General features: G+C 37.7%; 1 protein-coding gene across 1 annotated transcript; it reads left to right on the top strand.

The window, feature by feature from the left end:
* The first annotated feature begins 314 nt into the window (after positions 1–314).
* Positions 315–2,489, top strand: LOC121812746 (OX-2 membrane glycoprotein-like). The gene is made up of 4 exons (XM_042215631.1): positions 315–424; positions 1,637–1,975; positions 2,107–2,407; positions 2,480–2,489. The coding sequence occupies exons 1-4, from the start codon at positions 361–363 to the stop codon at positions 2,487–2,489; spliced, it is 714 nt and encodes a 237-aa protein (XP_042071565.1). The 5' UTR covers positions 315–360.
* Positions 2,490–13,652: the final 11,163 nt, after the last annotated feature.

The raw sequence follows: 13,652 nt of genomic DNA, 5'->3' as shown, positions 1-13,652 counted from the left end.
AGAAAATTCTAACATTTCTTTTTTCGTTGTGACAGAAATGCTTTTTTTTTTAAAACCACATAAAACGTAGTAAAACATAATATGATTCTGGACTGTACTATTATCATACGGGGGGATAATAAAGGACACTGCGCTGTATGTTATTGCACTTTTAAGTAATAAGTAACCATCAGTTACTGAAAAATTCTGTTACTATGTCCTTATAATCATGAAATATGTGTTTTATCATCAGACATTATTGCTTCTTTACATACATTACAGAAATTGTTACAACAATTTACCCGGAAGTAGTAGCGGTTTCTGTCGCAACCACACTGTCCAGCTTTGGCGGTACTTCTGGCGGTACAGCATGGAGCAACAATGCCACAGCTTAGAATTACACATTATGTCACTGCCGTTTTTATTTTTGGAGTCTTTGACAAAGGTAAGAAGAAACTTTTATTCCAGAATGTATGTGACCATACTAAGGTGATCTTATTTTATATCCAAAAAAAGAGGACACGGCTCAGTCATGAAGAACTTGCTTAAAGAAACATATTTATAACATATTTAAACGATGCCTTCTCTGTGCGGTTAATGAATTGTGGAATAAAATATGTCATATAGGCTTTTACAAGTCAATAATTGCAAAAAATAACTTAAAAGCCTCTGGAATTAAATAATGGTACAGAAATACTGCCTCATCTGCATAAGAAAAAATACCAGTACTGGGTCGGTACGAGGGAAATTTCTTTTGCAGTTCGTCTGAAAAGATGCACTTGCGCTTTGGGATCTTTTAAACATCATTAGGCGTGGGGACGGTTGGTCACCCTAGACCACACGGACGTGTTACACTCTTTCTTTCGTATATTTTGAATCGTGGAACCGCTTTTCAGTGGGTAAGCGTTGAGTGTGATATTACACGAGTTCGTCAAATTTCAAATAAACGCCTTGTTAAGAAACGAAGTGTTTCTTTTACAGCGTTTTCAATTTGAAAGGGGCTACAGGAAAAGTTGATTTTGCATGACGTGACTTCAACAGCGCAGAGTGTAAATAACCGGATTTATTATTATACTTTCACTCATTATTGTGTCAAACAAAAGAAAAGAAAAGGTTACGTTCAGCAAGATGAAGGTTGTGTAAATGAAGTAACGCTGTTCCTGATTTTGCTCAGCCTACAGTTTGAGATTCTTCAAATACTTTGCTGCTTGTCATTTTAAAAGCAGACGCAGCTACCAGCAGCTTTTAAGGTACAAAGCTATCACGTCACGTTACGATGTGATAGCTTTGATCGTTGTCCATAATAACGTCTATGCGTTATTATGGACAACGCCCACAGAACTTTCTTTCTTTCTTTCTATTGCTTTATATTTCTGTTATCATCACAAAAGTTACTGCCTTTGAAAAATATTTTTTATTGCTAATAAAAAACATGGTTTGGACCTTTGACCTCTAAGAAAGATGGACATTTCACAATAGTTAAACATTTATGCACACAATAGTGGTAGAAAAATAACGAATGTAAATTTGGAATTTGAATTTAGAAAAAGGTATAAAAAGTCCCTTTAGGACAATAACCGGACTTAATAAGAGTGACATGATAATGACAGTTTACTTTTCTGAAAGTTCTTGACTTCTCAAACTGTATCTCCTGCAGCTCTAACAGCAGTGGTCCAAACACAGCAGACTGTGCTGGCAGCAGTGGGAGAAGATGCTGAATTCAGCTGTCAGCTCTTGGACACTAAAGACGTCCTTCAGGTCACATGGCAGAAAATCTCACATGATGTGGAGACAAATGTTGCCACCTACAGCAAGTACTATGGTCAGAGAGTGAATGATGGCTTTAAAGAGAAAGTTGAGTTTAAATACACTGGACTACAGAACTGCTCCATAGTCATCAGGAATGTGACGGAGCAGGATGAAGGCTGCTATCACTGCCTGTTTAACACTTATCCTGACGGCTCTCTGACAGGTAAACCCTGCCTCCATGTCTTTGGTAAGAACTTTATCTTCTTTAACCAACAACAAGTGCTTCAGACATTTATGTCAACATTTACTGGACATAAATGTGTGAGCAGCTGGTGTGTTTGTAAGAACATGTTGATGATATCTCCTGATCCTTCACAGAGCTGCATGAACCTGTTGTTGATGTCAGAGAGTCAAACTCTACTGAAGAGTGGGTTGTTTCCTGTTCAGCCACTGGTCGACCTGCTCCCACTGTAACACTCAGTGTCTCACAACAAGACCTCAGCTTCTCACAGTACAACACTGTCAGTGTGTCCAACACCAACGCTACATTCACTGTCACCACTACAGCTGTGCTCTCAGGTTCACGTAAACACAGCACACAGGTGGGATGTGCAGCACGAGTGCTCTCTGCTCCTCACAGAGAGGTGATGCTGACGATTCCTGATGATGATGATGAATGGTGAGAAATTGTTTCAACATCACTGATTTATAAAATCATTACTCTAATCAATGTTTGTGTTTCTTTTTCCAGGGTTAAATGAGACATCAGGATCTAATCAAAGAAATTTAGGTATGTTAATGTTTGTACTTCTTACAGATTCAGTGTATTGTTACTTTCTAGGTGTTCAGATTAATTTTTTTTCTCCTTTCCCGTTTTTTCTCAAAGTTCTCAGGATTTCAGTCATGGTGGCCTCTGTCTTGTCGGTTGCCTGTGGCTTTTTAGCTCCACTCATCTTTCTCCAGCTCAGAAAGAAAACTCAGAGCAGGTACTCGTCTTAAACATCATCTGTGTTGCACTGTCTCTCTTTCATTCAACTGATCAAAGTTTGTGCAGCTTTAACTATTCTTGAATCCTTCAGTCTGTCACACAGGGAGACGCTTAAAATACTTGAAACCACAATCAGAAGTAATTCCATCTTTATCATCCTGTCATCTCACATTTGGAAAGTTACTTCATTCTTTTTCACTCTCTGATATGCTGAGACATTTGACCTCTAAGAGACCTCTAGAGCTTCTGTTTCTCTCATTTATTCGTACTGCAAATCAAACAATCTCTGATACATATTCCGTTGTGCTGTCTAAGCTGTTAATCTGTCCAGAATACTTTGACTTGCAGTATTAACAGAGTCATGTTTCACTGTTTTTGTTGTATGTTAAGGCATGAAACACCTTCAGTCAACCAAAATGAAAACAGGCTTAAAAAGCGGAGACCTGAGAGAAACCAACCAAACCACGATCCAAGCCTTTCACCTTCACTTGCACAAAGACTTACTTTTTAAGAGCGTTGACTTGTTCTTTGGAGCAGGGTTTGCCGCTAGATGTCCGGCTTTTCTGGACGGATGTTTAAACGGACAGCTAGCATGTTCTGAACTCTTTTTTAACTGGACTTAATCAGTTAAAACTGACATTTACAGTAACTAAAGTGGTCGTGTTTCACTTCCATTTCCTTCAGTAACAGTTTGTCCTCGCCCTCTTTGTCTTTGAAAACAAATTAGTGCCAGTATTAATTTGTACAACACTAATGATTCACTTGATCTTTGAAAATGTGCTCAAATGATTTCAAACACTAGATGTTAGCGGTGTAGCAATTCTGTAAAACCTTTAATACCTCGATTGTTTGAACACAACTTTTGCCGATACCTCAAAATTTCTTTAGGGTGAAGGTATAAAAAAACAACAAAACAGTATAACTGTTTTGTTACCAGAGGTCTGATCACTTGATCAGGACTGTATCATGTGAATAATGTATCTTCAGTTTACTTTCTGGATGTACTTAATTTGCAGAGACCAAGTTTTGTGTGCATCTGTAGTGTAGTGGTTAGTGCGCTTGATTGAAGAGAAGAAGGTCACTGATTGGCAGCTCACACGTTTTTTTACTCAGGAAGAATTTTTGTGTTTTTCAAAATGAACTGAATGTGATTGAAGTGACAGTTTAAAGTTGACTTGTTTTGAAATTTCTCTGCTTTTTCACTTTTACAGTGTGATGTTAAGATTTGAAACACAAACCCAGAATCATATTGATGTGTTGTGATTTGCTTTTTTAATGTAAATTCTTTGTACTATTTTTTTATAACTTTTTTTAAACATTAAACCTTTTTATACAATAATTTTGGATGACTGGTTAAACTGCTTTTGCAGCCGAATACTCTTCAAATACAAATAACCACAATTAAAATCCCATATTGTGTTCACTTAGACAACAACAGATTTTCATGTGAAATTACACAAAAAGACCACATGAGGTCTCTGTTTATTCATGATGAAGGTATGGAGGCTTTTCAAAATGTGAAAAAATGACATACAAATACACATGTTTATATTTACATTCATGAAGTTTTCAGTTCTCAGCCCAGTAATAATTGTCATGTAAGACCATGCTGGTGTTTCTTGTCAGGTATTGTTGGTATAGTGTTTTAGTGGTTTTATTTAGTACTTTTGTTTATCTACAAAAGTACTTTTAGTCTGATAATACAGCAAATCAGAGATGAAGCCTCGACGAAGTGAATTATGAAGAAGCTAATTAGGTTACCTGTCTGTTATTTGGTGTGTAAGTAATCCTGAGCCTGTTTAGCATCAGTAGCTCACAGCTGAAAGAATAGTTTTAGGATTTTCATGATCAACCTGCAAACTATTTGCAGTTATAATGAGGCAAAAAATGAGATATATTTAATACTAACGATTGTATTTTATTTTTCAATTTTTAATTGTCTGTTTAATGCTATGTCCACAGTCAGAAACTGTTTCCCCCCTTCCTCCTCTTGGTGTCTCTGTGGGTCAAACAAAAGGAAGGAAATCTGTATGATCAGTGGCCTTTACACATTGTCCAACGTGAGCATTACAAACACTTCTGTTAGGTACATATGGACTGTGAATTAAGTTGGCAGGTAGCTTTTTTCTTTATAAAAAGTGGACCTGCATGTTGTTACCCATTTTTCAACTGAGTGTAAAAATACAGAATGTCTAATTAGTGATGTGAAGATAACATGTAAACTTTCATGCAGTAAATTTTAGTCTCTTGCAGAGTTACAGTCACCGCACCAGCACACATTTTCATGAAGCACGGTAACGTGTGGGAATTGATCTCAAGGAAATACCCTTACAGAGGAGCTCTGTGTAGAAGGTCATCATTAAAATAAAAAAAAAAAAGGATAAAGACTCACCGTTAGAGACAGAGGAGGACAGAATTATTAGCAAATGAGAAAATTTCACTTTTTAAAAGCTATTTCCCAGGTGCAAAGATTTGAAACACAGTTTGATCTTTGGATGTTCGCATTATTTTATTTTTCTCACACAAAGAAAATCATTTCATAAAAATAAAAATGATATTAATAATTTTGCTTTCCTGTGTATGACGTGTCCTGACTGATCAAGAATAAAAATTACATAAACAAGGTTAATCAATCAAAAACACAGGATAAGAAAGTCGTTTTATATTTTTAATGTGTGCACATCTTCAAACTAAACATCCTCATGTTCACTTCCTGTTAGTCAGAAATTTACTCAGCTTTAGCTAAGCAGATAATTTCTAATCAGAGATCTAAGTGTTGGAGTTTTAACTGAATGCTGAATGTTTGCCTTATAAACCTGTTTCATGATTTTTTACTGATTTATCTTTAATATATTATTGTCTCAATTTCCATATATTTATTGTTGGTCAGCTGATTTGTTTAATGGATTTTTCCTGTGCTTCAGATGTTGACATGAACATAGCTCATGCTCAGTAATTTCTTTTCTTAAAGCAGCTTCAGTTTAGCCGCATTTTGATCCGCATCAGTGACTCTGAAGCTGAAACTAGCCAACAGTTTAGGGTCACATGAACAACTTGCACTTTAGCTGCAAATACATAATAACATCTTAGAACAAATATAAAAACTTCCAAACTCTCTTTTCTTTATGGACAGGCAGTTTCTTTTAACCACTTTAAATGCACTTGCAAAAATAAATAAATATCTATATATAGATATCCTGTGACTCAATGATCTGAGGTGTTTCGCCGGAACAGTAACCCATATTACTTTCTCAGCCGTGCATTTCCTTTCAGTTTAAAGTTTTAGCGTGTGGAGCCATGATGTCGCATTTTGGACTTTCATTTTATGTTATTGCCCTTTTTTTTCTTGGAGTCTCTGACAAAGGTGAGAACAAACTATGTTAATAAGCCTGCATGTATGTATGTGATGTATTTCTCTCTCATGTTCGATAGTTTCCCGATTAGTCTTACTAATTTTCTAATCATTTGAATTATGTGGATTTATTATTTGGAGATATTCTGATAAATGAAAACTTGAGTTTGTGTAAACAGTATAATGCAATAACTTTAAATAATGTGATGAATTATTATTACTTCACCGATTATTCTGTCAAAACAAAAGGAATAAGTTATATTTAGCACGATGAAGTAGAGAGTAATGTGAAAGAAGTAACGCTGTTTCTGATAATAGCATGTCCACTGTGATGATGAAAAGCGCATTCTCCCAATCAGCACAAATTAGCAGATCAAAAACAATCACATGCGCTGATAGGAGAACAGTAATGATGCAGTAATGGATCCGTTTTCATGCACGTGTTTCTCCCCAGAAACAGCACAATGACTCAGAGCAACGAGCGGCAGCTGAAAGAGAATCAGTGTGTTTGACATCAGAACATACTGCTGTGTGTGGATAAATGTGCACGTGTGCGGCAGCTCTGCTTCATTACAAACTCTTCCACCATGGACATGAAGTCTTTGTAACAGCTGACATGTGCCAGGTGCAGAACTGCACAAAACATTATTTACAGTCAGATCCTGAACCATCAGAATAAATATGAACCTACACAGTAACTGTTCACACTGCTGTCTTTTTATTTCCTGCGTGACCTGTAACACTGCAGGCATTTACTAAAGTCGGTATTTTGTACCAAAAGTTTCAGACATGAATCTAACTCACTTCCAACGCGAGTCACACTAACCGCAGCATTGTCACAGATGTTCTGTAGGGTGTAGTGCAGATGTGAGAGATAAAAGTAGTTTGTGTTGCAGGGGTGTGTGTGTGTGTTGTGTGGTGTGCGATGTTGTGTGTGTGTTTGTGGTGTGTGACTGCAGTTTTTGTTCATTATGGACCAATTTCTGAATGTGAATACATATCTGAAATAAGTTGAGTCACTGTAAAAACTGACTTGATTGCACCTGTGTGTCTTGTATTGTGGATCTCCTCCTTGACCCCGAGGCTTTATGTTACAGTTCAGTGGTTTCATCAAATTCTGATTCATCAAAGCTCCAGAATTACTGAGGCGCAGAAATATGCAAAACTGTAGTGGGTCCGATTTTGTAGGAGATATTTTGTTTTTGCATAGTGTCTGTGAATGCTGCATGAACATTTACCTCTCACTTAGCTCTTTAATCAGAGGCTGGTTATAAGGAGCAACTGTGGCCTACTCCCTGACTCCTGGCATTTGACACTCATTGTTGTAGGTGGCGAGGATCACAGCCTGTCGTTAAGCATTGCAGCTCGAACTCATTTCCCCTGGTAACTGTTTAAGCGGTCTAACTGTGAAAGGGTGGTAAGTAGGATCCTTGTAGGTTGTCCGCAATTTGGCTTATAGTAGGGTGGACCCTGGATAACTGTTTTTCTCCCTTGTTACAGGCTTACAATCTCCTGCCGTCTTCTCCAAAAGTTGATTCTGTTCATCTGGACGTAGCGTTTCTTCTTCAGAAGAAGTCACTTGGATGAGTGACGAAACGTTTCTCCCACAAAGCGCTACGTCCAGATGAACAGAATCAACTTTTGGAGATTTACTTTCCTGGATGATTGAGAATGCATCAAGACGTCCTGCTGTCTTGTTTAGTAGGAGGAAACCAGTCTGGGGCGAGATTGCTTTGTTGCTGTCATGTTGACTGGCATTGATTGGTTATTCTTTGTTTTATGGTGTTTTAGTGTTAACTTTTTATTACGTTTTAATGGTGCTGGTGTACCATTTGCACGTACCTCTGCTGCACTGCACTCATTTGGTGTTCCGCTTGGATCTGCCAGATGTTGCTTTTAATTGAAGTTGTATTTTAAAGTGCATGTGTGTGTGTGTGTGTCTCTGTGTGTGTTACTGTTTCTTTCTCTATTATTTATTGAGGTGTTTTGTGTTTTGATTTATAGATTTAATTTTATTTGCTTTAGTGGAGACACAACTGCTTCCACCTGTGGTGGAATTCCCTCTCATGCATGTGAGTGTACACACTGAAAAGCAAATATAGCACAATATTTTAAGTTGCAGTAAGAGTGGAAGTAAGGATTGCGGAGAGACTGCAGGGGTGAGTAATTAGTGGCACCCCTTGGGCATTCCTCTCTGTCGGTTGCCTCCCCTGGTGGCCAGTCTCCACCATTAACTATTTTATTGAGCTGCTATTTTAACTATGCCAGCATCGTGGCAGCGAACCTTGGTTTGTTTTGGGTTTTGGGTTTTTTTTAAAGTAATGTTGGTTAATAAAGTGTCTTTATTAAAGGTTTAGTATTGGAAGTCCTGCTCCTTAATTTCCTGTTTTCTTTTCCTCCCCTTCTCTCATTCCAAATATAAAGTGTTGAGTTATTCAAAATGAGAAAGAAATGTAAACAGAATGAACAATGGTGACATGGACCTAAAGCTGTTAGTCGAGTGTGTGTAACTTTCCCAGCTCTGAATACCCCTGAAGATGTAAACACAGTAAGCGCACCAAAATGAGCTTTGCATCAGCGGTCAAGTGTTCAGCGCGCAGAGTTCGCAATATAGCAGTCACAGTTGTAACGCAATTTCTTTTTAGTTAATGAGACTGTAAGAAAGTCATGTCTTTGGTCAGGTGCATGATGGTGGTCATAACTGTGTTTACATGCTTAGATCATATGTGTCATCATTGATCATTTTTAATCCTGGTTTACTTGTAAATCATGTTTGAGTGTCAGTTCAAAAGCAGCCCATACACTCCTGCTGTATGAGCTGTATTAGAAAAAAGAGTTCTGATCATAAATGTTCTTCTGCCCATCGTACAGCTCAGCAGTTACACAGATTTCAGGTTTGTACAATGGAGCAGTTTGCTATAGAGCCCCGCAAGGGACATTGGAGAAAAAAAAATTAAGAACTTTTGCGAGATCTTGCCAAAGTAATTCGGGATCTCGCAAAGGTTTTGCAAAATCTTGCAAAAGTTCTTCTTAATTAGTTTTTTCTCCAGTGTCTTTTGCGGGGCTCCGTAACAATCTATTTCCCAGAACTTCAAAAAAAACTATTCAAACTCTTCGCCTCAAAAAACTGAGTAAAGCTTACTTAAGATAATATGTTACGACAACTTATTAATTTCAAGTATATAGTACTAAGAATAACATTTTAAGTTCTAAATTAAAAATTAATTTGTGTGAATTTCACATTGTTTTATCAAAATTTCTAGTACAACACTTATATTAATATAACACTGAATGCAATATGATTAAAAAAGAATAGTTAACAACACTTCTTGTAATGGCGTCAAAATCAGCCCAACTTTTACTTCCAAATGCAAAAAAGTAAATCAGCCAACATACTGGACACTGTTCTCTGAACAAAAATAATTATATGCCAACACTGTTAATAATCTTAGAATGAAACAAAGTCTCTGATGTAACTATTCTGAAACTAAGTTTAGGTTTCACAACTTTGTTTTGCAAGTTACATTACTTATATAAATAGTTCAGCAAGTGCAGTCTCTAGATCAAACAACACATTTGTTTTGCCATTCAAACACAGAAGCTTGGAATGTTGTAATATTTTAAGGATGCTTGTTTCCAGTCCAGGCATTACTGCCTGAATGACTATCATGGATCGAGGTGATCCAAATGTAAGTGCAGAAGAAAGTCTTTAACTTCCCTTAAGTACAGTGGCAGTGGATGTGGGTTGGAGATCGCAATGAGCTTGAACCTGCAGGCGGCCATCTTCACTGACCACACCATCTGTGACAGAGGACTCATCTCTCCTGGTGTCCTTCAAGCAAACAATTATATTTTTTGGAACATCTTATTTGTTTTCTTAATTTTTTTTATCTGCATTTACTATAGAACAGACCACAATTTAGACAATCTCAGGCTCCCTTCCCACCGGAGAGGTAACATTCAATGTCCTACTTGTCGGTCTGGATATCCCTGACACCACCCGACACACAATAATGTCATGAAAGCATATTTTTTAAGGGCTGTGCAAACACAGCCAATAACTTTTCATCCTGATGATCTGCAGAATAATTTGGCAAACCATTGGCTTCCTGTTAAGTCCAGAATTGAAAAAAAAGAAAGGGGGGGGGGGATAGGTCTCAGTAGGTGAGTTGATGGCCCCGATGATCGGCAGGCAGAGGTTTGAATCCAATGGATGGCTACCCTGAGGTACTGCTGCAACACGTTCTCACTCCCAAAGCATAACATTTAACGCTGGGTGACAAATCATCAACATGTCACGTTTTCGGGCACCCAACACGTTCCTAAATGACAACTTCGGAAAAATGAGGAACCATGAGAACCGTACCGTCCCTACGCACTGCTCCCCGGGCACCCAATGGCTGCCCACTGCCTCACTGAGTCACTGAGTAAAACAGGTTTAAAAAGTGGAGACCTGAGAGAAACCAACTAAACCATGATCCAACCCTTTCACCTTCACCAGCACAAACACATGCTTTTTGACAGCGTTGACTTTTTTGAGCGGCAGGTTTTTGCAGATACATGGTCTTTTCTGGATAAACATTTATCGTTTTAACGTTTTGTGTGGATTTGCAGTGTAGTGGTTAGTGCACCTGACTGAACAGCAGAAGATCTCTTATTAGCAGCTCACACATTTGTTTACTCAGCAGGAATTTGTGTTTTTCAAAACCTGAACTGAATGTGATTGAAGCAAGAGTTTACAGTTTACTTGTGTTGAGTTTTCTCGACTTTCCTTACAGTGTGATGTTAAGATTTGAAACAGAAAAACCAGATTAATAATATTGTATTGTGCATTGTTTTTATGTAAATTCTTTGTTTTATTTTTTATTACTTTTTTGAACATTAAAATTATTTTTTCAATAATTTTGGATGACTGTTCAAACGGCTTTTGTTGCTGAAAACTCTTCAAAAACAAATAAACATAATTAAAGTCCCATATTTTAAACACTTGCCGTCAACAGATTTTGAGTAAAATTTACACAAAAAGGCCACATGAGGTCTTTGTTTATTCATGGTGAATTTATAGAGGCTTTTCAAAATGTGTACAAAAGACACATAAAATAATGGTAAATGGCCTGCATTTGTATAGCGCTTTTCTAGTCCATAGGACCCCAAAGCGCTTTACACTACATTCAGTCATTCACACTGGTGATGGCAGCTACATTGTAGCCACAGCCACCCTGGGGCGCACTGACAGAGGCGAGGCTGCCGGACACTGGCGCCACCGGGCCCTCTGACCACCACCAGTAGGCAAACATGGGGTTAGTATCTTGCCCAAGGATATTTGGCATGCAGCCAGGAGGCAGCCTGGGATCGAACCACCGACCTTCTGATTAGTGGCTGACCTGCTCTGCCACCTGAGCTACAGCCACCCAATATGTATATCGATATTTACATTTATAAAGTTTTCAGTTCTCAGTCCAGTAATATTTATCATGTAAGACCATGCCAGTGTTTCTTGTCAGGTATTGTTGTATAGTGTTTTAGTTATTTTATATTTTATTTGGCAGCGACATCAAAAACTGGTGTTTTTGTGTGTTGAGTGAGGATTACTCACTCATTCAAGTGACTTCTTCTTTTACTATAGTAAAAACGCTACGTCCAGATGCACAGTTAATTAAAGTTCATTACAAAAAAATAAATAAAAATAGTCACACTGGGGCTATTGCGCCATCTAGTGAGTCTATCATGGAAGTGGTTCACATGAGGCAACGACTATACTACCAATTAACTCGGAGCTGGACGGACTTTGAATTCAGAACGAAAACTTTAATAAAAAGATTTTAACCGAGCACTGAAGTGTCGAATAGAATATCCAAAGAAATAAATGTTTCATTTATTTATTCCATCAGTTAAACATACATTTCCCCTTCATTCCCAGACAGGATTTACAACAAATTCTACTAATATCCCAGCCGCATATGAGACCTATCAAACCAAAGGTCCAAGCAAATAGCACTACAATGCTCACTAAAAACAATCAATATACGTACTATATTGATTGATTTCCCCGCTCACAGCCGATCTAGATCTTGATTCATTCAACCATTAAAATCCTTGGTCACACTAGAAAGTCGAAAAACACGCATTAAAAATGAGCACCTACAATACTGTATAATCAAAATCAAACAGCCAAAGTCTCTGAGTTAATCGTCTGTGGAACTTCCCACAGAAGAGCGCTGACCTCACGTCACTCACCCACTAACCTTTCAAGCTCCTCTGCTGACACGACGGAAGGCAGAAAACTGCCAGGTGACACTTTCTACAAGATAATTCACACAAAAAACCCCGCTTCACGAATCATTTAGTAGTAAAAACACAGTAGTTCTGTGTACAAGGTAAGTATTATTTTTTTCTTTTTAAAGATAAAGACTTACCTTCAGAGACAGATGAGGGGTTATTAGTTCTCCTTTTAAAAACTATTTTCAAGGTGTTGTTTAGCAGAGCAAAGTATTTTAAACGCAGCTTCTCCAAGTGTCCCAGTTTGAATTTTGGATGTTTGCATTTTTATATTTTGCTCACAGAAAGAAAATCATTTCATAAAAACAATAATGATATTAATAATTTTGTTCTCATGTGCACTCGTTAAGCTGCTCGTTTTGATCAACCTGAAATTAGCCAACAGTTTAGTTTCACATGAACAACCTGCAATTTAGCAGCAAGTACACAAAAACATCTTAGAACACATGAATTATAAAAGCTTTTAAACTCTATTTTCTTTATGGACAGAGAGGTTTTTTTAACCACTTTAAGCGCACTTGCTAATATAAATAAATATCTCTTTGTGTCTCTCTCTCTATATAGATATATACTGTGACTCAGTGTCGGAGGTGTTTCCCCGGAACATTCACATTTCCGCTCAGTTTGAAGTTTTAGCGGTAAGTGTGGAGCCACGATGTCGCATCTTGGAGTCTCATTTTATGTGATTGCTATTTTTATTCTTGGAGTCTCTGACAAAGGTGGGAACAAAGTCTGTGTTAATACAACTCTATACAATCTCTCTCTCTCTCTGTATATATATATGTGTGTGTGTGTGTGTGTGTGTGTGTGTTCGATAGTTTACCGCTCAGCTTTACTAACTTTGTTGGGTGGTGTGTGTTGTGTAGGTGTGGGTTCGATAGTTTACCGCTCAGTTTTACTAACTTTGTAATCATTTGTAGTATTTGACTTTCCCATGTTCAGCACGTAGGCGTTAAAGTGACAGATATTACTCAAGTTATGATAAATGAGAACTTGAGTTTGTGTAAACTGTGTAATGCAGTAACTAACAATGAGGGGTGAAGTTATCTGATTTTTACAAATTTACAAATTGGGAAAAATTGGCAAATTAGCGGATCAAAAACAATCCTGACAGGAGAACAGTAATGATGCAGTAATGGAGCCGCTTTCACGCACGTGTTTCTCCCCAGAAACAGCACGATGACTCAGCGCAACGAGAGGCAGCTGAAGGAAAATCAGTGTGTTTAATATCAGAGAGGCTCGTGTTAAAAAAAGCTGCGTGTGGATAAATGTTCGTGCGTGTCCTTGCACAGCTCAAGTTTCTCT

Source organism: Haplochromis burtoni, unplaced genomic scaffold (assembly GCF_018398535.1).
Source record: "Haplochromis burtoni strain Fernald_Lab_line unplaced genomic scaffold, NCSU_Asbu1 Contig_777, whole genome shotgun sequence".
Lineage (NCBI taxonomy): Eukaryota > Metazoa > Chordata > Actinopteri > Cichliformes > Cichlidae > Haplochromis > Haplochromis burtoni.
The sequence above is the reverse complement of the archived record's forward strand: the minus strand, read 5'-3'. Positions and strand labels throughout refer to the sequence as shown.

What these genes read in the sequence shown, in the direction of transcription:
- LOC121812746 (XM_042215631.1), top strand. Translation starts at nt 361, where the DNA reads ATGCCACAGCTTAGAATTACACATTATGTCACTGCCGTTTTTATTTTT. An exon ending in TTTTGGAGTCTTTGACAAAG is followed by an intron (nt 425 to 1,636) that starts GTAAGAAGAAAC and finishes TATCTCCTGCAG; the next exon opens with CTCTAACAGCAGTGGTCCAA. An exon ending in ACCCTGCCTCCATGTCTTTG is followed by an intron (nt 1,976 to 2,106) that starts GTAAGAACTTTA and finishes GATCCTTCACAG; the next exon opens with AGCTGCATGAACCTGTTGTT.